The following is a 25,856-nucleotide window of genomic DNA, read 5'->3' on the forward strand; positions in this document are numbered from 1 at the left end:
CAGGGGACAGTAAACACACATTTATGTTTTGTTTTGGCATTCTTAGTTTTTTTTCTTGGAATTAGATGAAAATTATTGCAACTATTAAGATTATAAATTAACAATTCAGTAAATCCAGTAATACATATAGAATAGGCAAGTTGTTTGTTAAGAAGTTACATGAAGTCAATATTTCAAGTTTCACTGATTTCAATATTGATATTTACCCTAATTTTTGTCTAGCCTGTGACTTTTGTCCGGTCAGACAGTTATCACTTGACCGTGACTTCATTTCATGGATCAGTGAACAAGGTTAAGTTTTGGTGGTCAAGTCCATATCTCAGATGCTATATGCAATAGGTCAACTATATTTGGTGTTTAGAAATATTTTATGATCTAAATGTCAGTCACACAGGTTTTATTTGACCTTGACCTCATTTTCAGGGTTCATTGCTCAGTGTTAAGTTTTTGTGTTTTGGTCTGTTTTTATACGGCTGCAAAAAAAAATTTGGGATCGTATAATGGTATGATGTCATTGTCTGCGTCGTCCGACAACACATTTGGTTTCTGGACAATAACTTTAGTTTAGATGAATGGATCTCTATGAAATTTAATAAGATGGTTCAATACCACAAAATGAAGATTGGGATTGATTTTGGGGATGATGGTTCCAACTGTTTAAGAATTAGGGGGCCCAAAGGGGCCCAAAACAAGCATTTTTCTACTTCAGGATAACTTGTGTATGAGTACTTCAATTGCTCTGAAAGTATACCACAATGTTTAATACCACAAGTAGAAGGTTTGGATCCATTTTGGGGGTTTTGGTGCCAACAGTTTAGGAATAAAGGACCAAAAGGGGCCAAAAACAAGCATTTTTGAGGTTTCTGGCCAATAACTTGTGTTTGATAGTATGGATCTCTCTGAAATTGTACTACAAGGTTCCATACTACAAAGGAAAGGTTGGGATTGGGTTTTGGGGTAATTGCTGAAAGGGGGGATTCAAAACGTTTTGGGGGAGTTCCATTTTTTTAAGGGGTTCAAATTACAAAATTTTTCCAAATTTCAAATTTTTGAAAACTTTTTAGAAGAATTTATAATTGCACAGTATTGCGTAATAGATTTGTAAGATTTTGACATTTATTTTGTGTCAAAAACCTATACTATGTCAAAAATTTGATCACAATCCAAATTCAGACAGTATCAAGCTTGAATATTGTGTCCAAATTTGCCCCAGCTGTTCAGGGTTTAACCTCTGCGGTCATATCAGGCTGTGGTCCTATCAGGCTGCGCTCAGCAAAGCAATTTATTTTTAACCTATAAGCAATAGGTCAACTACATTTGTTGTATGGAAGACTTTATACCTACACATGTCTGCCTGGCATGGTTCATCTGACCTTGACCTCATTTTTATGGTTCATTGGTCAATGTTTAGTTTTCTTGGTTAATGTTAAGTCTATGTGACATTTGTACTAAAGCTTTATATTTAGGACTATCAACATAATATCAATGATAAGTAAAGAAGGTGAGACATTTCAGCTTGTGCACTCTTTTTTCATATAAGGATAATTTTTATATTCTAATTTATTATGTAGTTCAATTTTGAATTTTGAACTTGTGCAAATAATCTTAAATTTTCTGATTTAAATATTTCTATGAATTTACAGGTTGTTAGACGACCTTATATTTACATATATAATAGTGAGAAGGACCCAGTAGAACGTTCCATTATTAACCTAGCCACTTCCCAGATAGAGTACAGTGAAGACCAACAGTCTTTGTTAAAGGTAAGATGGCATTCTGGGTAATATTTTCAAAAATATTGTGATTGGTTTAAAACATCTGGACTGAACTGGATTGAGCGTCTCTATGACATTATCAAAATTGCACTAGACCGTCACCCGCCCGAATTGATTTCAGTAAAAGTGCATGTTTTTTGTTGTCATTTCGGACATTTCGTAAACCGACATGTTGAAGCTTTCCCTGGAGCTGTCGTGCAATTATTGATTAAACATCGATAAGTGAATAATATATGAACTGTTCTGTTGTATTTTTTCCGTAAATACGTGTAAGATAAATATTTAATTTAAGTAAAGCATTCGTCAAAAGCGGAACTTTTAAGAGGAGAAGTCTATTTAAAAAGAATCATATTCATGTATTTTCCGCTAAAATACCTTCATCAAACAAATAGGCGAGGACTCATTTTAATTATTAAAACAGTTGTGTAAAGGAAAGTGTATGCCGTATGGTCCACCTCTCAAGATGATCATAATACTTTGTCAGTGTCCAACATTCATCTGCAGCCATTGTTGACCTTGACTCGATATGGAATCAGCTTTCCCCAGATATTTATATAAATAGGTCACGTTTCTAAACACAACAATATAAGTAGCGTAGCAGCAGGTTTTTTTTAAATATTTCAGCATCAAAATCATCTGATTTTTTATGAGGAAATTACAGAGAAACGGTCCCTTGTCAGTCTTGATTATCTAGAAGTCAGATCATTGGAATTTTGATGATTTATTTATAGTTGCATATATATTTCTAAAACACTTGGACTTTAACATTTGGAATTGAAATTTCCTAAACAACACCCAGGTTTTTCAAATTATTTTTCTTGAAAATAAAATTTGGAATTGAACTCTTATCAAGTTAAAAGGAATATCAATTTTGTCAGAGTACATTATGTCTCTGATTTTGTTACCCCCTTAAAAATCATTAAGATTAAAACACACACACCTGACAAGAGACAGTGAGATACAATATATTTATTTATACTGACCATGACTTGTCACTTTGAGCATTAAATACAAAATCTAATATTCCCCTTATTCTTAATGCCAAACTAATGATTTCTTATAAAACATTTGTGTGATGTTCGTTGGACCTTCTGTCCTGATTCAGGTTAAAGTTCTTGGTCGAGGTAGTTTTTGGAAAGATTAGAACTTGTTCTAAATCTTTACTTAGGCACTGGCCTCCCTAACAACAAGACAGGTTAGCTACTGTTACTAAATGTATTCACACTGAAATATAGTTCCTTATGGTTCTCATGTATGTGCACATAATACACATATAAACTGGGTATATTATTGGTGTGGTTCATTCAAGAATGTATGTCATCAAGGTGTGTTGATGTGCAGGCTTTTTTAAAAACATTTTGATTAGGTAAGTGGGTATTGATTCAACTAGTATGATTGACAACTGTCATTATCACTAAACAATCAGAGACAAGGTGGACCTTTAATTACAATGCCCCACCTCCGAAACTGCCAATCAAATTGAACCTCAGTCTTACATAATTATATAGACCACTCAATATACATCTTATTCTAAATACACAAGTATTTGGCCTCATAATTGAATACACAAATGTGTATATTAGATGTTTGATATTTATAAGGATGATAGATTTATTTATTGCAAATTACTTTTAATCTACATTACATAAAGTGATTCTGTAAATTATATCTGAAAGATAAATTATTAATTAACAAGATCTTTAAAAAAAAAAGAAATATAAATATAAATATGAATATATATTAAAGGTATTCAAGTAAGTTCTTTAATTTACTTGATACATTTCCAATAGTCATCTGTAATTAATCAACAATTAAATTAGTACACTTTTTTTTATCTTGAAATTGGCTTGAAACAGTTTTAAAATTTTAAATCTTTTGATTATAACAAACCATTGTTTATTAGTTTATTTCCCATCAATCCTTATGTCTATTTTAGTCATTTGAATTTTTATTGAAAGTGAATATATATTTTTTCAATCAAGAAAGAATCCACATTTCAATAAAATAAGTTTTTTTATTGGTTTATTTTGAAAAAGTACATTTTTACAATCAATGCCCTGTGTTTAAAAATACTTTAAAAATTGCCCTGTGATCAAAAGGCACTCTAAAACTTTTAATCTTCAATGCCATATATTTCAACTCACAAAATGCCCCAAAACAACATTTTTCAATTTTTTTTAGTTGACACGTTAAAGTTTTAGCTGTTGGTCTAGATTTATGTCTAACAAGGATAGTTGGTAACATGTTCATTTTTCACCACCATACCTTAATATGAAAAAATTCAAACTACTCTTCTAATCTTTCCATGAGTGATTTCCATCACTTTGATTGATGAAGTTGATGTCCAATCAAATTGAAACTTTGTACCCAGTACACATGTTCCCTATTATATGATCTTTCTAATTTTAATGCCAAATTAGTGTTTTTATCCAAATTTCACGGTCCATTCCACATAGAAAATGATAGTGCAAGTGGGGTATTTATGTACTATGGACACATTCTTGTTATGCAATATAAAGATTATAATCTATTTTGTAGACGAGGAATACATTCTCCGTGTTAACCAAACATCGTGGATTCCTGATGCAGACTTTGGATGATAAAGACTTCCATGACTGGTTATATGCTATTAATCCTCTTCTTGCTGGCCAGATCAGGTATGGATCCAGTAAAATCTGATATTGAGGTTATACCATACAAATAATAGAGAGTTGGAAGTTGGAAGGCCAACAGAAATAATTTTTTTTCGTTCATTATATTATACATAGGTCAGGCCTTTCGTTTTCTCATTTGAATTGTTTTACATTTGTCATTTCAGGCCTTTTATAGCGTACTGCGTGGTCAGGGTTTTGCTCATTGTTGAATGCAAATCAGTGACTTATAGTTGTTAATTTCTATGACATTTTGTCTCTTTGGGGGAGTTGTCTTATTATCAATCACACCTCATCTTCCTATTTTTAGATATGCATATGTATGACTGTTTTCATAATTATAAAAATCTTATCATTAATATATTTTCAGGTCTACTCTGTCTAGACGTAAAGACCCTGTACTTTTGTAAGGAAGATTTGATTGCTGTGTGATATTTATAGAACATTGATTTGATTGGCTGAAAGGTTATTACAGAACAGCAGTTAATTTAAATCGTCATTGTGATTTGTGGAAATTCCATTTTAATTGTAAATACAAAATCATGTTAGATAAGATATTGTATTCATGTGATCTCAATATTTCAGTGTTATGTGCAATATAGAAGCTAAGCTTTGATGTAAAAAATCATTAGATTATGAATTTATATATCTCTGTTCTGAAAATTCATGATAAGGTACGATCAAACCTGCATTGTTCACCAGATTGATCCGATAAAATACATCATGAAAGGTGACCTTTAAATTGAGGTTGAAAATGCATTGTTATTACTACAGTGGGACCTGACAAAATTGGTTTTCAATTAATTGAGGTGTGACCTTTATAGCAGGTTTGACTGTTAATAAAAATGTAGTGTTAGAGTTAATGTTATACATATATGTGATCCTCCAGTATGGAGGTGTATAATCAGAAAGTTTTCCATATGAAAATATTTAGTCTTGTAATAAATTGGTAAAAATTATGTTTTTATTCCCCACCTATGATAGTAGAGGGGCATTATGTCTTCTGGTCTGTGCCTCAGTTCGTTAGTTCGTCAGTACATCTGTTTGTTCGTCTGTGCGTCCGTTTCTTCCAGTTTCAGGTTAAAGTTTTTGGTCAAGGTAGTTTTTGATGAAGTTGAAGTCCAATCAACTACAAACTTAGTCCACATGTTCCCTATGATATGATCTTTCTAATTTTAATGCCAAATTAGATTTTGACCCCTATTTCACGGTCAATTAAACATAGAAAATGATAGTGCAAGTTTTAGGTTAAAGTTTTTGGTCAAGGTAGTTTTTGAAGAAGTTGAAGTCCAATCAACTTGAAACTTATTACACATGTTCCCTATAATATGATTTTTGTAATTTTAATGCCAAATTAAATTTTTCACCCCAATTTCACAGTCCACTGAACATAGAAAATGTTAGTGCAAGTTTCAGGTTAAAGTTTTTGGTCAAGGTAGTTTTTGATGAAGTTGAAGTCCAATCAACTTGAAACTTTTTACACATGTTCCCTATGATATGATCTTTCTAAATTTAAATGCCAAATAAGATTTTTATCCCAATTTCACGGTCCACTGAACATAAAAAATGATAGTGCGAGTGGGGCATCCGTGTACTGTGGACACATTCTTGTTTTATCAATAGATATGATATAAATCTATTCAACCCTACTGATATTGGTCAATGTCCATTATATGACCATGAAAACTTTCTTATGTCTGTGATGTGTAAAATGTGAATGTAACTTTGTTTGTGAATTGCCATTGTTATGGTTTTTGAAGTCATTATAATTTCAGTCTTTGCTCAAATCACTCAAAACAAAAATGCACTATTGAAATGCAAGGTTTTTATCAATCACAAAACACATTTAAACTATATTCCTTGAATAAAATTTCTTTCACAGTAGATGATGTAAGAAAAACAGTTTGCGATGAAATTTGTAATGTTTGAAATCATGGAATTGCCATTGTCCATTGAATATGATTAAGGTGTTTAATTTTATTTAAAATATGACTTCGTTCTAAAGGGAAGTAACTCTGCCAGGTGCTAAAAAAGTTGTGTATAGAAATGGAAAATTCAGAACAAAGATATTAGTTGTTATTATGTACATTTTGTTATCATTTAAAGATTAATGTTGTAAATATTTCATCTTAATATTATTATTGTTATTACTTCAAGTAAAATTGTTACAAAAATAGGAGAAAAAAAAGTAATGTCTTAATAATTTTCGCTGTATTTTAAGAAACGAAACTGTACTAATCTACTTAATTGCATAAATATGTTTTTGGTGTATTTTGCATAAGAACAAATGTCTTAAAAGATTTGTTTCTTTTAGCATTTAAATCAGCATTTTTTTATTGTCAGCGATATTTGTAAGTGTGAGAATTAGCTAGGTAAAATTCTGATATGATTTTATTAAGATTCTGAATGCCATGTAAGGAAGTGATTTTATTAAGATTCTGAATGCCATGTAAGGAAGTATCATTAAATTAATCACATTTTCTTTAGATAATTCTCACACTACTCTGATATGAAATAAAAACTTAAAATGATTCTTCAGATTAAGTAATCAAAGAATTTCAGTTTTTGTTTAATCATGTAAATTTTAATGAAAAAGTATATGTGTTGAATAAATAGGAATAAGATATGAAACAAATGAAGTCTTTTCCCATTAACATGATAATTTGAATGCATGTTTTGAAGATATTTAGCCTGCAGATTACATGCTTTTGTTTTTATCAACTCAGCACTGGTACGCAGTGTATAAAATCATAATCATTCGAAAACTAGCTTCCAAAAGTATTAAACTTAATCAAGCGAGAATTTTGAATATCATGACTTCTTAGTTAAAACATGACAACATCATGGTTTAATTTTTCATTGTATTTTTTCATTGTAATAAAAAAACATAAATTATAGAAATTAAATATCCACTGTTGTTTTGTAAACTTTAGTCTTGTATTTCACTTTGAAATAGAGTAGTCTATATGAAATATACATCGTAGCTCGTATTGTTGTTAATTTTGTCAATTTATAAACCAAAATATTCTTCAATGTAACATGCAAAATATATTAAGTGAACGCATTAATGAGTACGTTATTTCATGTGTAAAACAAGAATTGAATCGATTTAAAGACTGAACAAATTTTTGTTTGAAATTCACTTTTGTTAATGTTATGAGTGATATACTTAATGAATTTTACCAATGAACTTTTACTATAACACAATGGCCAAATACAACTTTGCATACCTGTCAACTTATGATAATACAGTCGAACCTGTTTTAAAAGAGACCACTAAAGGGAGAGCAAAAAAGTAGTATCTTCAGACAGGTGGTCTTTTAATACAGTTTCAATTTATTTCAAATGTGCTATAGAGGGATCTAACATTGTTGGTCTTTTAACACAGGTTTTTGTTTGATACGGGTGGTCTCTTAAGCAGGTTTGACTGTAAATACATGTACTTATAAAATCTGAAAGCTCCAAAATCTGGGTGAAAATTGGTCATTTTTTTTAAATCAAGGGTTATTTAACGACGTGACCAGAATTAAAAAAATACCAGGTTAGGGAGCAGGGCTTCCAAAATGGTCATATATTCCGGTCATTTGTATAATGTCTGGTAAAAGTCCAGCTGGGCAAAGCATGAAACTATTACTAGGGAGTGAAATTCTCGCTGTCACCCACAGAATACGGGTCAGTTGACAGGTATGACTCAGATAAAATTGTCATTCCAAGCTTGCTGTGATATTAATATTGATTTAAAATGTTGACTTCAGTCAGGTTTAGGCACAGCTGAAAATATTTGGTATAACTGGCAAGAGCACCAGTCTCCACTAAAGACTTGAAAGTCTGATGGTCATTTTGGACTAACACAATGAGTATTAACCCTTTGCAAGGTTCTAGCTTCATGAAAAAATTACCATCCTTTTTCAGACCAAGTTGTTTAAAAAAAAAATGACATTGAAAGTCATGGCTAAAATAAAACATTTGAAAATGTTTCAGATTTTTCCATGGTGTCATAAAATTGTTTCTATGAAGCTTACTTTATCTTGCTAGATTGTTGTGTTCATTCATAATTACATTCATGGCCAGTCCATGAACACATGTTAATGTTATTATATTCATTAAAACAACTATCTGATAAAACTTTTAACCATAACTTGTGTATAACAGGCTTTCTTATGTAGATACATTTTGTTTCATGCTTAATATTCACTAGCAATGTTTAGGGAATACCTCATTAAAATGTAATCCAGAACTTGAGAATGAAATTTTTATTTGGGCTTAATTCTTATCATTTTTGTTTTTGACTCTTTTGTTCTTAGTTATAGATACAGAATGTTTCCAATCAGATTTTCCAATTATAAGTTTAAGCTTTAATGTGCCAAATGATTTTTTTACCAAGCTTTTAATGTAGATATTGTAAATGCTAATTTATTAATGAAAATAGAATGTAGTAAATTGTGTTCAATTGTGTATTAAGGTAAAAAAATAGGTTAAAACAAAAGTTTGTTTTTTTAAATTCCCAGATATAATTCAAAATGATTTTGATCCATTATATTTTTTTATTTTTTATTTTAAATGCCAGTGTGTGCATAATCCTTATCCTATAACTTGATAATTTTCATCACAAAATTATATTTTATTTGATATTTTTGGCTTGAATAAAGATTTTTTTTAACCATGCGACAGTTTAGTTTATGCTAGTGTTGTGATTTTTTTTGTAGTGATTTTTTGTTGCTTACATATCATGAACAAGCAAATAGTCATAAGATAAATCTACCTCTAAAATATAAGAACTCCTTGAAGAAAAAAAAACTGAAAATTTCCGAAAACTTCCACTTACAACCACACAAAATTTAAATTGGAACTTTGATATCTCATACACCCAAAGGACTATTTGAGATATATGGGTGCTCTAGTTAGTCAGGATTTCTTGGTTCTGATAGAAATACATTTTGGGTCAAATTTTGAAAAGCATACACAAAACTTGAATGTTTATAGAAACTCTTTATCATTGATATCTGACCAACAGGCCCACATTATTTTCTATTCGGTGCAAGAGCAATAAAAATATTCATTTTCATTTAGACTCTGAAATAAAGAATATAAACTACATTGACTGAAAAATTTGTTTCTAATGCTTCTAATTTGTCTACTTTTTTGTGTTTTAGAATTCAAAGTTCAGTCCCAAGGGAGATAATTATTTAATTGTCTTGAAGTTTCTGTGTTTAAAACACATAGAAATTAAATTGAATGGTAATTAATTGCATGGTGCTTGTTTTGTTTATATTTTTTGCCAGCTTAGAGATTTAAATGAAGTAGGATAGCAATGACAGTACAAAAAAATATATTTTAAGTCGTCATTAACAACTACATTTGGACTTTGTGAAAAAAAAAATAGATAATCTTGTACAAATTCAAAAAATGTTAACAGTTAAATAATTAATTATAGAATGTACATTTGAAGGAAACTCATCGTTTAAATCCTAGATTGATAATTATATCAAAAAATAAATTTGTGATTATAATTTTTTAAGAAAAACTCTCCAAAAGGAGAAAACATTAATACTGTGTGGAAATCTTGTATGTTACTCTATGTACAAACAGTTCCTTCTTCCAATAACCTTGAAAATGTCAAGGTTAAGTAATGACCTTGTATAATATCAAGGTTAAGAAATGACCTTGAAAAGTTTCAAGGTTAAGTTACAACCTTGAATTCGACAAGGTTGTTTTTTCGTATTCAGGGGGTACTCAATGTTACATAGAAATATTATAGCTTGTAATCTGGTGAATTGTTGTATAAGAAACTTAAATTCATAACTGTATTAAATTTTGATTATCTATATATTACACACATATAGAATTATGTTATCTATTTATTCTTCTTTGTATCATGCATGGAACAAATTATTGTTACTTTCAAACATTATTTAGTTTGTAGGTTATCGTTTTGAGTTGAATTCTTGGCATTAAGTAAACAATGTTTTCAATTGATTTGAACAGAAATGCTAAAATCTTTAAAAATGTCTACTTTCATTATGAACCTGGTTTCAATAACTTTAATGTGTCTTAATTCAAATTGTTAATCACGTGTGTATTAATTGATATTTTTTTCACTTAAATTGTTAAAGTATGACAAAAAATTCAAAGTGATTTTTTCCACAGTGGCATACAAATTTGACTTTATTTAATACAGGTATATCTACATGAATTCTAACTTAAAGTCTATCTAAGAAATTTTTAAATTGTACTAGTAAGCAATTATTCAACATGGATATTTAAAAATTTATTTTAGGAAAATGTGACACAACAGTCCTGTAGTTTTAATTTCTTAGAATTTTGACAAGAATTCCATTTGGTTTTGACTACTAAAATATATTGTACCTGGCTATATATTTGTGACATTTTCATTACAATATTAATGACTTTGAAAGTTTGTTTGAACAGATTAGTGTCTTATGATATAAAAAGGCAAGTTATTTATCCAAAATTAAGCATTGCTACTGGATATTCTGCCCTGTGGCTTTCAAGACAGTGATTGATGATTTCCAATTTGTGTTCATTGACGGAAATGCATTTAAAGGAATTGATGTATGGTAAATGTTGTCAGCAATTGATTCATGAGCTTAACCCTTTCCTCCATAATGACGCTTTTTGACGCCACCCCCTTTACTCCATAATGACGCCTGTGTAGGACCTCAGTTGAAACACTTTGACTACAAAATGTCTGCATCAGACTTGAAAAAAAATGTATCCAATATGAAAAGGATATTCATGAGAATATCTGATTTGAATTTCATTGATGAAATGTTCATTTTCACAGAGCATTAATACTTTAAACCTGATGATTTTTTTTTTATTGAAAAAATCCTATGCGAATCAAGTATGTAAGAAAAAAAATCCATGGAGGAAAGTGTTAACACAAAATTCCACTGGACAAACATTTGTGTTACAATTGAATCCTGATGTATAAAGGTGAAAATTTTTCAAAAATATCTGATTTTCGGACAACAGTATTTACATTTGTAGATAAGAAATTTAAAAATCTCTTTCTTGCCACTTCATCACTCTTCATGGGTGTTTATTTAAAATCCTTTTATACCATGGAACATATCTTTTTGTAGTCAAAACTTTAAAAAAAAACTTGTGATGATCAAAGTACAATGATATTATTTGCTGTTTATTATTTTATTACACATTTATTTACAAAATGTATTTACATAACAGTATACAAATATGTGCAATATTCCTCGGATGTTATTGTTTATGTATTGTTGCCATGGCAACAGTTGTGATCTGTACAGCTTTTTGTTGATGTGATATTGCAGACATTAAAAAATCAAACTAATAAAGTGTTTCTTTTTAGTTTTTAAAGTATTGAAAAATTAATGCAACAATCTTAAAAAAGGAAGACGGTGTGTAGATGTTTTAACATTAAAACAAGATAGCAACCTTAATTAAATGACAAAACAATCCCAAGTTTAACTGTTTTTGTTTTATTCCACTATCAGTGCTATTGGATATTTCTTTGCAGCCAGGTTTTTATTGGTGGAGGAAGCCTCAGTACCTGAAGTAAACCAGAGAAGTTCTGCAGGAAAACTGAAAATCCTTGTCAATTAAGATCAAGGTCAGTGGCACCTCCAATATAATGAGTGGGCTACAGATGTAACAGGCTAGTTCATTATCACTGAACTAGTAAATATTTGTTAAGGGGCCAGCTGAAGGACGCCTCTGGGTGTGGGAATTTCTCGCTACATTGAAGACCTGTTGGTGACCTTCTGCTGTTGTTTTTTTCTATGGTTGGGTTGTTGTCTCTTTGACACATTACCAATTTCCATTCTCAATTGTAGTGATTGCTGTAGATGAACTATTAAAACCACTCAGCCAACACAAGAAAACAGAAAAAGTTAAAATACCATATTCATCATTACCAAAATGTCTAGATATAAATCTTTCACAAATGTTATCGCTATATGTCTGCTATTACTGAGCAACACAAAATCTTGAGAAAATATCTGACACCACAATGGAAAGTGATAGTTGTATGACGTCATTATTTCAAGAGGTGCAGATTTCAAAATAGCTTGTGTCACCAATCATTGATTTGGAGAATCAAGCTTAATGAAGAATATCAATCAATTGAAAAGGGGCATATTTTCCCAACGTTCAAATTTCATGACTTTTAGACCAAATATAAAAAAGATGTGGTATGATTGCCAATGAGACAACTATCCACAATAGACCAAAATGACACAGACATTAACAACCATAGGTCACCGTACGGCCTTCAACAATGAGCAAAGCTCATACCGCATAGTCAGCTATAAAAAGGCCCCGATAAGACAATGTAAAACAATTCAAATGAGAAAACTAATGGCCTTATTTTTGTAAAAAAATGAACGAAAAACAAATATTTAACACATAAACAAACGACAACCACAGAATTACAGGCTCCTGACTTGGGACAGGCACATCCATAAATAATGTGGCAAGGTTAAACATGTTAGCTATATATATAGTGGAATTCCAACCCTCCGCCTAACCTGGGACAGTGATTCAAGCTTATACAAAAGTCCATTGAACAAAAATGTCAAATATTTGCCAGGTGGTGTTTTTTTTTGTGTTTTTCTTGTTTATGCTTTATCAAACTGAATGTAAGGAAAAAATTTCTGGAATCGCAAAATCAGTGATAAAATTTCTCCAACTTTACAGTTTCATTTGCTCTAATATACTGAAATAATTAAAATGAGTTTTTCTCTGGTATTTAAATTTATTGTTGCCTTTTAGGAGGGGCCCATGATACCAAAATCCCGGCCTTAAATCACAAATCCCGAAATCCCGGCCCTAAAAAATACGAAATCCTCAGGTCCCAAATTTCGAAAAATAGAATTCCCGGATCTCAAAAGGTCAATCCCGAAATTCCTGAGCTTAAAAATTGGTATCCCAAGAAAACTAATTAATCCACAGAAAAGACATTTATTTGTTGTTCTTGGTTCTTTGCGGTGTGGGTATAGTAAGAATTGATCCATTCCAAAAAAGAGTCAACACCGTTACTAATTTGAATAGATGATAAACAGTGTACGTGTGTAAATTACCACATAGAAAAACATTAAGACTGAATAGCACAAACAACACTAACATCTGGGTGAACTTGCAATTGGTTGCTTATTATTTCATTCTGCATATTTTTAGTATAGGATGCAATGCAGATTTCGTTTTCAGTTATATCTTTTTAAAATCTAACTTAAGGTGCTGGTTTCGTCTCACAAGATATGAGCTACATAGAATAAAAATCGACCTTATGCAAGTGCACATATGCATGTATATATATATATATATATATAAGACTTGATTGAGCTTACAATATTCAGATACCAAATATGAGTCAAATACACTGGTGTCAAACTGCATAGAAATATGCTCAACCTAAAATAGGTTAACAGATGTAATAATATTGATTTCATAAGGTCGATTTGTATCTAGCACAGCTGACATATTATATTAACACAATTAAAATAGATAATACCTGATTCAGCCATTTTAAACAAGCTAGTCAATGTGGAACATACTGTTCATGCTGTGCTTAAAATTGGTGTCAGATGTTCTTCTGCACTGAATCATTTTGTTGATGTTTTAATGTATTGTCACATGGATGAACAGATGCTGCTTACTGGTATCTTATGTAGTGTCACATAATGAAATCAAAAATCCATGAAAATACAAGTTGTCCTCAATCCATGAAAATTGTTATACACGAAAAATAAATGAATCTATAGTTCCTCAAAATATGCATATAGCATATATACCAAACAAGAAATACATGTACACCTTACAATCATTAAATACACCTAATATAGTTGACCTCATGCTTGTTGTTTCTTAGAAACAGACTTAACCAAGACAACTAAACATTGACCAATGAACCATGAATATGAGCTCAAGGTCAGATGAACCAAGCCAGGTTGACATGAACAGCTTACAATTTTTCCATACAACAAATATAGTTGACCTATTGCTTATAGAAATAGACAAAAACACAAAAAATTAACACTTAGCAATTAACAGTGAAATTGAGATAAAGGTCAAATGAAACCTGAGACTGGCATGTTCATCATAAAATATTTCCATACACCAAATATATTTAGACTATAAACATTAAACCATGAAAATGAGGTCAAGGTCAGATGACACCTGACAGTTGGAGAGGTTCACCTTACAGTCCTTCCATACACTGAATATACTAAACCTATTGCTTATAGTATATGAGATATGGACTTGACCACCAAAACTTAACCTTGTTCACTGATCCATGAAATGAGGTCAAGGTCAAGTGAAAACTGTCTGACGGGCAATAGGATCTTGCAAGGTACGCACATACCAAATAAAGTTATCCTATTATTCATAATAAGAGAGAAAATTCAAATCTTAACTTTTTTTTAAAGTACACTGAAGACACTGAACCATAACTATAGGCTCTAAAGAGCCTGTGTCACTCACCTTGGTCTATGTCATGTATGTGAATATTAAACAAAGGAAGCAGATGGATTCATGACAAAATTGTGTTTTGGTGATAGTGATGTGTTTTTACATTTTACTTAACTAAACATTCTTGCTGCTTACAATTATCTCTATCTATAATGAACTTGGCCCAGTAGTTTCAGTGGAAAATGTTAGTAAAAATCTACAAATTTTATGCAAATTGTAAAAAATTGAATATAAAGGGCAATAACTCCTAAGGGGGTCAATTGACCATTTCGGTCATGTTGACTTATTTGTAAATCTTACTTTGCTTAACATTATTGCTATTTACAGTTTATCTCTATCTATAATAATATTCAAGATAATAACCTAAAACAGCAAAATTTTCTTAAAATTACCAATTCAGGGGAAGCAACCCAACAACAGGTTGTCCGATTCATCTGAAAATTTCAGGACAGATAGATCTTCACCTAATAAACAATTTTGCCACATATCAGATTTGCTCTAAATGCTTTGGTTTTTGAGTTATAAGCCAAAAACAGCATTTTACCCCTATGTTATATTTTTAGCCGTGGGGGCCATCTTGGTTGGTTAACCAGGTCACACCACACATTTTTTAAACAAGATACCCTAATGATGATTGTGTCCAAGTTTGGTTTTATTTGGCCCAGTAGTTCAGAGGAGACGATTTTTGTAAAAGTTAACGACGACAATGGACGCAAAGTGATGGGAAAAGCTCACTTGGCCCTTTGGGCCAGGTGAGCTAAAAATGAGGTCAAGGACATTGATATGTGAAAGACAGAAACTTCGAAACATATATATGTCAAACTTTCTGCGACCAAAAGTTGCAGGCGTGACAAGAACTAAACATTGACCATTGAACAATGAAAATAAGGTCAAAGTCAGATAAAACCTGCCCCAATGCTTCAAGTAACTAATAAAGTATCAACAGATATGTTATGCCCTGTTGTTATTTGATAGCAAAATGCAAATTTTAAATTAAAATTGCAATACTTTAGAATGTTAAATTAGTATGGCGTTCATTATCACTGAACTAGTATATATTTGTTGAGGGGCCAGCTGAAGGACGCCTCCGGGTGCTGGAATTTCACGCTACATTGAAGACCTGTTGGCGACCTTCTGCTGTTGTTTTTTTCTATGGTTGGGTTGTTGTCTCTTTGACACATTCCCCATTTCCTTTCTCAATTTTATAACTATGCACAACCTTCAAATTCAATAAACCACAACTCAGGTTTGAGGCGAATTAACTCCCTAGAAAAAGGATAAGCCAAATGCAATGCTTATACAATCCAATATCATAAATCTCTGCTTAATTATCTTTATCAGAAACTGTTACATGTATACTATGTTAATAGGCCATGACTTCGGGGTTGGGCAAATTAAATTTCCATTGAAATGAGATGTACCAATGCGTATACAGCTGCATACCAAACATCATTGATTTACCTTTAGTTGTTCCCCATTAACTGACCTAATCACAAACTAAAACAAATGGTTGATAACGCTCCAGTCAGGTGTGAAAGCCTGCCAAACAGATATATATACTGCAGCTGTGCTATTTGAGCAGTCAAATTGCATTGACTGTATATTCATGTCATATACAGTCCATGACCGTATATCACCTTGTTTATGAGGTTAACAGTGGGTTTCCGTAGAGTTTTATTTATGACGTCAATAAAACATACAGGTTCGCGGAAATTTAAAGTTGTCCGCTTCAAATTAAGAAATGATGTCTTTTACCCAAAATACTTCATTTAGAACATGTTTAAGAGTTGCAGTATATAAAGAATAACCATACATTGTCTCGAAATATCGATTTGTTATTTGTACTTGGCTCGAAACAGGTAGAAATTCTCGACACAGCCTCGCTTTCTACCTGTTTCTAAGCCTTTTACAAATAACATTGATATTTCGAGACAATGTATGGTTATTCTATATGTATACAATCTTTCCATACACCAACTAAAGTTCACTTATTGCTTATAATTTCTGATCACTGATCCATGAAATGAGATTGAAATACAAAATGTAGGTGAACCCTGTCTTTAGGCATGGAGTGTTGCCTTCTTTCCTTACAATTGATATTATGTTGATAGTCACAAATCAGTGTTGAAGGCTGTACATTGACCTATAATGGTTTACTTTTTAAAATTGTTATTTGGATGGAGAGTTGTCTCATTTGCACTCACACCACATCTTCCTTTATCTATTTGAATATAAACATGATAAACAAATTAAACAAAGAAAACTCAACATTGATCAATGAACCATGAAAATAAGACCAAGGTCAGATGAACATCGCCAGACCAACATGTACTGGTACACCTTATAATCATTAACTACATGTTATAAATAAAGTTGACCATTTGCAAATATATATTATCTAAGAAACAAACCACTGAACTATGAAATAGAGGTCAAGGTCAGAGGACACCTGTCAATTGGACATGTACACTTTACAATCAAATTAATTAGACCTACAATGTATTGATTATAGTATCTGAGAAATAGACTTGAGGGAGGGGGAGGTCAAGTGAAAAATGTCTGATGGGCATGAGGACATTACAAATTACTTACATACCATATACAGAATAACCTTAGTTGGTGTATGGAAAGATTGTATACATACAGAATAACCATACATTGTCTCGAAATATCAATTTGTTATTTGTACTTGGCTCGAAACAGGTAGAAATTCTCGACATTACAAATTACTTACATACCATATACAGTTGTTACTCATATTAGAAGGAAATTAAGAATACTAAAAATCTTAACTTTTTTTTCAAGTAGTCACTGCAATGAACCATGAAAATGAGGTTTAGGACAATGGACATACGAAATACAGAAACTTAATAACATAAGGCGTCCAGGTCTTCTACCTTCTGAAATATTCAGCTTTCAATAAGTAAGCCAACACCACCACAGCCGTTGCCACGGCCACCTGATCATTATCCCTATGTTGAGCTTTCTGCGTTTAAAATTGCAGGCTTGACAAATACCAATCCGTTGTTGAACAAACAAAATAAATAAACAAATGCACCTATAGCTTAAATAATATGATATTATTCTCTGATTCAGTTATCCTGAACCTTTTCCCTTTTCCTATCTTTATGCAGTCCACAAATATGAACAGACCTCTCGTCCTTAAAAACACAAGAAAATATACATGTATAAATTCATTGAAAAGTTTTATACTCAATAATTATAACAAAAATATTATAAATGCACTATTTCATTTGTCTGTTGAATCATATTTGCTAAGTGATTCCAAGTCTGTCCTAGAGCTCTCATTGTTATCATCCAAAACTGGTTCAATAATGTCACTTGAAGTATTTTCTTCAATTGAAACAAGTTCAGAGTTATTGCCCTTTACAACTTGAACTTCCTGTGAATGTAATGGTGATGCTATGTAAGATGATGGAGTATTAGAAAATGATGACCTCGAGTTATCTCCCTGTTCAGAAATGCTCGGAGATGAATTTAATATCGAACTTTGCGGCGTGGGTACAGATGGTTCGTTTTCGCCAATGTCTAACGGCATATTTGCAAAAGATATTTCATCACTTTGTGGAGTATTCACTGTATATGACGGTTCATGTTCATACAAGTTTGATGGCGTGTTTTCAACTGACTGTTCCCCACTAAACTGAGGAGTGTCTTTTGGACTATTTGATGCTGAAACTGAGATAACGGAACTATGTGGTGTGGCTATTGATGATGGTTCATATGAATGCATTCCTTCCATGTTTGATGGTGTGTTAGTAACTCCACTCAAAAGAATATCTTTTGGACTGTTCCATGTTGAATCTGCCTTTGTGTAGAGCTGTATAGGTCGTCTGAATCCTAGAAAATATGAAAACGTACAATAAAGTACATGTAATGTGCAAATTCAGATATACAATATCGATTTCCTAAAAAGTGGCATGGATTTATATTCAAATTGACTTTTGTATAGCACAAATGAGTAGAAAATCTCCCAGAAATATGCATCTTGATAGAAGGCAAAAGAGAAATATAGAAGTCACTTTAATTGATATCTTGAAATTAATGATCACATATGTTCATTACAATGACCTGTTATGTGCAATATCTGAAAACCCCAAAAGAAAAACACATACAAATTCATCAATAGAAGTTAAACTACAAGCTTTTTTTGTAAAAAGTGAATCAACCATGAAATATTAATATTGATCAATAATCACATTGTAAAAGAGACAATAAGATTACAGAAGGAAGCATTCATTTGCCATCTTTTTAAGTATGGTTAAATTTGAAAAAGGAAATGGGGAATGTGTCAAAGTGACAACAACCTGACCATAGAGAAGACAACAGCCGAAGGCCACCAATGGGTCTTCAATGTAGTAAGAAACTCCTGCACCCCATGCATGGTGTCCTTCAGCTGGCCCTTAAAAATATATATATACAGTGATAATGGACATCATACTAAACTCTGAATGATATACAAGAAACTAAAATTAAAAATCATACAAGACTAACAAAGGCCAGAGGCTCCTGACTTGGGACAATCAGGTTGCCTTATTCCAAAAGAAAAGTGTGTCACTACTAAAAGTATAAGTTACAAACCTTTGGATTTGTTGAATGGCACATCTACCACCTCACATGTTGAGAATCCAACTTCTCTGAGTAAGTAGTCCGAGAACTGATGTGGTTTCAATTTGATGCTCTGGAAACTCTTGTGAATATCTTCCTGTAATGACATAAATGATATTTGTTTCTATCAATATATATAAATTTACTGTATATGTGCATGTATGATTGTATCTTTTTTTTGCTGTGTAGTTATTTAAACATATTTAACAAGGAAGATATCATGAATTTTATAGGGACTCCATTATGAGTTGGTTGGCTGTTATATGGATGATAGCAGAAATGTTGCTAATGTCATTACAAAATGTATTACAATCTGCTCGTACTTCTCATGAATGTGACCTACTATCTTAATACTAGGTTTGTACAAAACATGAGCAACATGATGGGTGTCACATGTAGAGCAAGATCTTCTCTCCCAGAGCACCTGAGATCAACCCCAGTTTTTGGTGGGGTTTGCATGGTCTTGCTTAGTTTTTTTTGTTTAATATGTTGTGTGTTTTGTCTGTTGGTCTTTTTTTAAAGAGTCATGGTGTTGTCACTTGTCAGTTTCTTTTTCGACATAAGAGTTTGAAAGTCCGTTTGGTGTCGTTCATCTCTATTTCAATGCATACTCACAAATATTTTGTTGATTAAGAATTTCATTCTTCTGGTTTTGACAATTAAAATATCTTAAGTTTCTACTACTTCAAAGTATTTAAATTCTCACCTATTGACTGGGGTTAGACATTTGTGGTGATGTCAAAACACTTGTGGTCTTTATTGATAAATATATATATATGTATTAGAGTTGTTACTCATTGATAATTGTGTAATGCTGTTACCAGACACATGGCGTGGGCTATCTCTAAGCAAGAGTTTATTTTATGCTTTGATGGTTGCACAAAGATTTTACTTTCACTTATTTATAAAATGAAGTACATGTACATCATATCATGTTAATTATAAACAGGTATGTGTATTACTATGAGGTACTACTTTGTACAGAATTTTAATCTTTTTTGTATTTTATCTCATTGCTTGTATTGTAATGTGAAAATCTGTTTATGTTCTTTAATTTGGGCAGTCTGCACCAAAAACTTTTTAACTACTAGTCTGGAGACCAATATTCAGAAATTTTTCTTATTGGTCCAAACAAAGTTTTGCAAAAAAACTTACTAGTACTATAAATGAAATTTTACTAGTCTGGGGCGTTAGACTAGTGGCTAACCGTTCAGACTGTTTGGGGTCCATAATTGGAAATAAAATACTCAACATCAACTTCTAAAATTAGTTCCATACAATGTTAGGTCACTTTTTTAGTTCTAAACATGCTAAATAAGTGTTTAAAGATTTCACTTTATACATGTACGATAAAGATTAAAATTATATGAAAATATTGGGGATCCCCTTAAGTTAATTCTATACATTTGTATCTACATGAATGATGTACATGTAAGGAGGATTAGAACCTAGAACCAAAAATAACTAAAATAAATCTATGCAACTAATTATAGACCTAGAAAGCAAAAATAATCCACTTTACAATACAAAACATTTAAAATCTCAGTACTTACTGTGAGTTTCTTTTTCTTCTTGTAAGATGACCATGGCTGTGGTTCTAAGATGAGTTTGCCACCAGGTCGAAGATGATTGAAGATCCTACGGAAAAATCTCTTCAGCCCAGTGTCCCCATTATTCAAATGGATCCATTTAGTTAAGCTTAAAGCTAGTATGACATCATATTCTTCTCTCTGCTGATCGACCATTTCATCTGATGATAAGACATAGTTCCCCTGAAATTTATAAAATTAGCTCATTTATACAATTTTTACATTACCTGTACATAACATAATTAGTTTTATACATGTAAGTTGCATAATGATATTCATGCATATGATATGCATTGCATTACTTCTTCTGCCAACATGGCCAATGCAATATTTCTATACAATAACTTATTAGATTCTGAACAACTTGAACAAATTTCTTGGTACATGTACATGTAGATTTGTACAAAGTGTGTGACTAATTGCTAAATATAGCTGGAATACCTGTACGCCTACATGACATGTGAAATTCCAATTTCCAAAAATGGAAGTTCAAATTTTTTAATTAAATATCAAAGTTGCATTTCAAATATTACCATGACTACCACATTTAATATTTCTCACCAAAAATAACTCCCTGAAACCATATTCTGTTTGACAGCTGTATAGAGCATATAGTTCCATATCAACTACTGCAAACTCCCTTAAAATCATGAAAAGTCAATTAGAATTTGGAAGTAACATGAGTATCATTTACACCATTGCATTAAAATATCTTTTCTCTCTCACAATTTTGAAAATTCTTGTACATACATGTATACATACATTTGTACATGTATATGAACCAAAAAAGAAACAAAATTCTTTGAATAGTTTTTGTTTGTGTACATGTACATGTAGTTGAAATATTTGTATGCACTTAATAATTTTTAATTCATTTGTCAGTAGAACATATATTATTTTTGTACACGGTGTATTATACAATGTACATTTAAAATAAAAATTCATTTTCTGAAATACAAATTAAAAAGAATTCCTTTTCCTGTAATTACTTAATTTTTGCTGTGACATTATGAATTTCAATGATGAAAGATGTACATAAACCTTTGCATGATGTAGATCAACCAGCAGGTAGCAAGATTTAATTACTCCAGCAGATTACAAGGAACCCCAAATAACAATACATTAGAATAAACATGATAAATGCCTGACTTCTAAATATAATGTCACAGGGGATGCTTGTGATTTCATCAGATTATGTCCAATTTTGTATAGATCTGTATAGTATATATTGCATGGGAGGATTTGAACCTACATGAAATTGTAAACAATATGGAACTTGAGCACAAAAACAACATATTTTTTTGTGCACAGCATCCTAATAAAAACCTATGTTTCTGCTGCCATGCTGAAAAATAAAGGGGAAGGAGAAAAACTTAAATAGTGCTTGTTCAAAAACTAAATCTTAAGGGTAGACACTAGATACATGTAGGTATTAGGGATCTAGGGTAGGTATTATATATATGTACATCGTACATACAAAATGTAGGGTAAAAATTTTGAAGCAAATTTTTTAGGCCTAACATTACCACTCATATAAATGCTAGTTCTGCACACATGAATTACCTGTGTAAATGTTATATTGTATGGAAATCCATCTTTCGGACTATTCCCAACCACAGGTGGTGCTAATATTGGACCATAATTGATGGAATTTGATACTGGAAACGATTTTGTATCCGTCTGTCTTGATGTAATATAATGCCTTATATTCTTCCTGGCTGCTGTAATTAGTGTTCTGTCAATGTCTACTCCTACTATTTTAGTAGGATTGAAATCTCTAGCAATTGAAAGTGTCAGATGTCCAACATTACATCCAATATCTAGTACATCTTTCTTCTCAAACCATTCCTGTTTAAAGCAATGTATTCTATAGTCATCTTCTGTTTCTGGATTTCTGTAGCCATAGTATCTATTGTAATTACCATGTACAAACTTTGGATTTTTATTAAATTTGACAGCACCAAATTGTTTTTGGTTTGATTTCTTTGATGTTTTTACAGGCAAAGGTTTAGGAATCTCAAGATTTCTTGATGGACTTAATGATGTTCTGAAAATTGCTCTAGCTGCTGTGGACTCCGGTCTTGCATGAACATCACTCATACTTGAGCATCTCGTCCTTTTCCGTGGCCTTGGGGATGACTGTGGGATTACTGGAGACACTATTTTATCAGGTTTTGAAGAAGAACTTAGTTTGAAAGTCAATTCTTTCATCTGTGGAGATTTCATTTGGGTTAAATTCATATCATTTAACTTAGGTTCATCAATTTCAATTTTTAATGCTTGCATCAAATTTTTCCTCTTTTCTGATGGCACCCATTCCTTTGCTAACTGACTACCAGAAGAAAATGATTCATGTCTTTTTTTATTTCTTTTCTTTTTCTTTGCACCTCTCATTCCTATTTCATCATCTGCTGACTCTAAATTTAATGGGTCAGTTATGTTGAATGGCACTGAATTGATAAGTTCTTTACGATGTGCTGGTGTTGGCACAGGTGACGAATATGGTGTCTTGTCATTTTCCTCTTCATTTATGCTGTTTAGGTTCAATGGATCATTAATATTTCCACCTAGAAGAAATTTTGTCGGCAACACAATCTGTTCACTTGGTGTTGACTTGAATCTTTTTCTGCGTGACCCTGGGCCATAGAAAGAAGCATCATTTCTGTTTGTGCTTAGTCTTCTTTTCCTCCACTGAACTGATAAATTTTGTCCACCATCACTTGCTCTTCTGTAAGAGTTGTAGTTCTGTTGATTTTCGTCAAATTTGAATGTAACAGGTGAAGGTTTGGGTTTTGAGCTCGATTGTTTATCTCCACAAAGAAATTCAGAATGTTCGAACTGAGTGTGGGTCGGTGTCTTCACTTCAACACTCATTTTGACGTCTGTTCACACACAATCGTTGTTTGTTTACATCGAGCACGTGTTCGTAATGTAAACGTCGGAACTTTGCTGCCACCTGGCGGTTGACCAAGTCAAAAATGCGGTCACAACAACAATCACCTAATCGTCCTGGCATTAACAGTTCTCAAGAAGAATAGGTTCAAAAGTTAATATTAATTGCACAATTTTAGCTTAATGAAGCAATAAATGTCAGAAAATATCTACTAAAGTCGAAGTAAACTTCCTAATGTTTCCTTGAGTGCTCCGTCCAGTAAGGCAGTTAGCTCACACTGGATATCCAATGCGCCTGTGCAAATCATAGAATTGTGGGAAATCATTTCGGAAATTGTTGTTCCGAAAGGCTATAAATTGTCGTCTGCAAACAAACATTTGAACAAGAAAACAGATTTTGACTATTTTAGGAAGACTAAGCACTGTATGGCTCTTTAAGAAAATTGAAGGTACAGATATTAATGAGGAGTATAAAATATTTGCAACAATTTCTTAACATAACTCAGATTTGAAACAAACAGTGTTGCAAGCACTTGACTTTTATAGTTTTACATTTTTACACAACTATTTTTATTTCAAGATTCAATTTTTGATTTATTATGGCACAGGTTAAGAATATTTTGATTTTATGATATTGCATCATGACCTAATAATGACCTTATAACCAATCAAATAATCAGCAAGTTTTATATGATTGATTGAAGGCTGTTTTTTTTATACATCTTCTTCTTCTACTTTAATCTTCTTTTAGACGACTGGGGTTCGAATCCTGGTGGTGTATATGAATTTGTAGAGTAGATACATGCTCTCCAGTTACACCAGCATGCCTTTGAATCCACACATCTGTAACTCCGCCTCTGGGGAGGGTGGGATACTAATATTAATTGTTGCATCTTATAAAAAAATATATGTATACTAAATTAATTTTATTGGACGATGCCAGTTTCTGAGTTAATAATTTTAATAGCATTAATTTACATCTTGAGGTTTAATCCCTGGCATTTGACATTTTAAAGTTACAACTGGAATCTCACTAGGAGGCACACTTTAATCTTTTCTTAATCCGATACATGTCATATTAAAACAATCACAGTTGGTGAAGAAATGCAGATTATGATACCAGATCTTATAGGAATTAATTACACAACAATCAGATCAGGTTATAAGAATGCTTATTTTCTAAATGAATCATTGGTTAAAAGTTCATTATAACTTTTGTTGTTTAAGTTTTAAATACAGTGCACATAGTCCTACACATCTTTAATTTAAAAAATAACAATAGGACTCTTCACGGTTAGTTCGGCCATGTTGGATAGGGGCAGATTTTTTAGAAAGAGGTGGGAATAGTATGAAAGTATGGGAAATCCTAGGTGTGTTTCCAAGCAACTGCTCTGTTTCTATGATGTTTTCCCGAATTTTTGCCCCCTATCCAATATGACCGAACTAATCATGAAGAGCCCTATTGTATTTGTGATGTATTGAACCAAAAATGTTCTTTTCACACACATTGAATTGGATGAATCAAGTATCTTATTTATACATAAACCTGAGTACCTAGAGGTGCATTATATAAACCTGAAAAATATTTTAAATTACTTATACATCAATATAATATCACAAGTCACAAGATATTTAGACATGATTCATGGATTAGATATTTTTTTATGGCACCCTTTGAGTGATCAAAAGAAACAATTTATATATATACTGCATTTTAAAAAGTCATGAACTAAAAAATAGATTGTCATTATCATAGAATATTAGATCAACTATAATTACAATGAATTTAGTGATCTGATGATGACTTGGTTAAATCATTTATCAAATTTATGTAATGCACTATCTTTGAAGAT

At 31.7% G+C, this 25,856-nt stretch overlaps 3 protein-coding genes across 4 annotated transcripts in view; 2 read left to right on the forward strand and 1 right to left on the reverse strand.

The window, feature by feature from the left end:
* The window catches only part of LOC134692154 (kinesin-like protein unc-104), a 107,395-nt gene extending 95,635 nt beyond the window's left edge, over positions 1-11,760 (forward strand). The window contains exons 44-46 of the mRNA XM_063552593.1: positions 1,644-1,763; positions 4,314-4,432; positions 4,797-11,760. Coding sequence (XP_063408663.1) covers positions 1,644-1,763; positions 4,314-4,432; positions 4,797-4,836 — 279 coding nt within the window. The 3' untranslated portion in view covers positions 4,837-11,760. The remainder of the gene's footprint in view (positions 1-1,643; positions 1,764-4,313; positions 4,433-4,796) is intronic.
* Positions 11,761-18,082: 6,322 nt separating this feature from the next.
* LOC134692157 (7SK snRNA methylphosphate capping enzyme-like) lies at positions 18,083-24,314 on the reverse strand. The gene is made up of 4 exons (XM_063552598.1): positions 22,675-24,314; positions 21,076-21,294; positions 19,496-19,619; positions 18,083-18,754 (listed from the first exon to the last, which is right to left on the reverse strand). Exons 1-4 carry the CDS (start codon positions 23,983-23,985, stop codon positions 18,144-18,146), a joined length of 2,265 nt encoding a protein of 754 aa, XP_063408668.1. The 5' UTR covers positions 23,986-24,314; the 3' UTR covers positions 18,083-18,143.
* Positions 24,315-25,856, forward strand: part of LOC134692156 (zinc finger CW-type PWWP domain protein 1-like) — a 30,732-nt gene continuing 29,190 nt past the window's right edge. For both annotated transcript variants that reach the window (XM_063552595.1, XM_063552597.1), the window contains exon 1: positions 24,315-24,452. The gene's annotated coding sequence lies outside the window, so the exon portion shown is untranslated. The remainder of the gene's footprint in view (positions 24,453-25,856) is intronic.

This window comes from Mytilus trossulus, chromosome 12, assembly GCF_036588685.1.
Source record: "Mytilus trossulus isolate FHL-02 chromosome 12, PNRI_Mtr1.1.1.hap1, whole genome shotgun sequence".
Lineage (NCBI taxonomy): Eukaryota > Metazoa > Mollusca > Bivalvia > Mytilida > Mytilidae > Mytilus > Mytilus trossulus.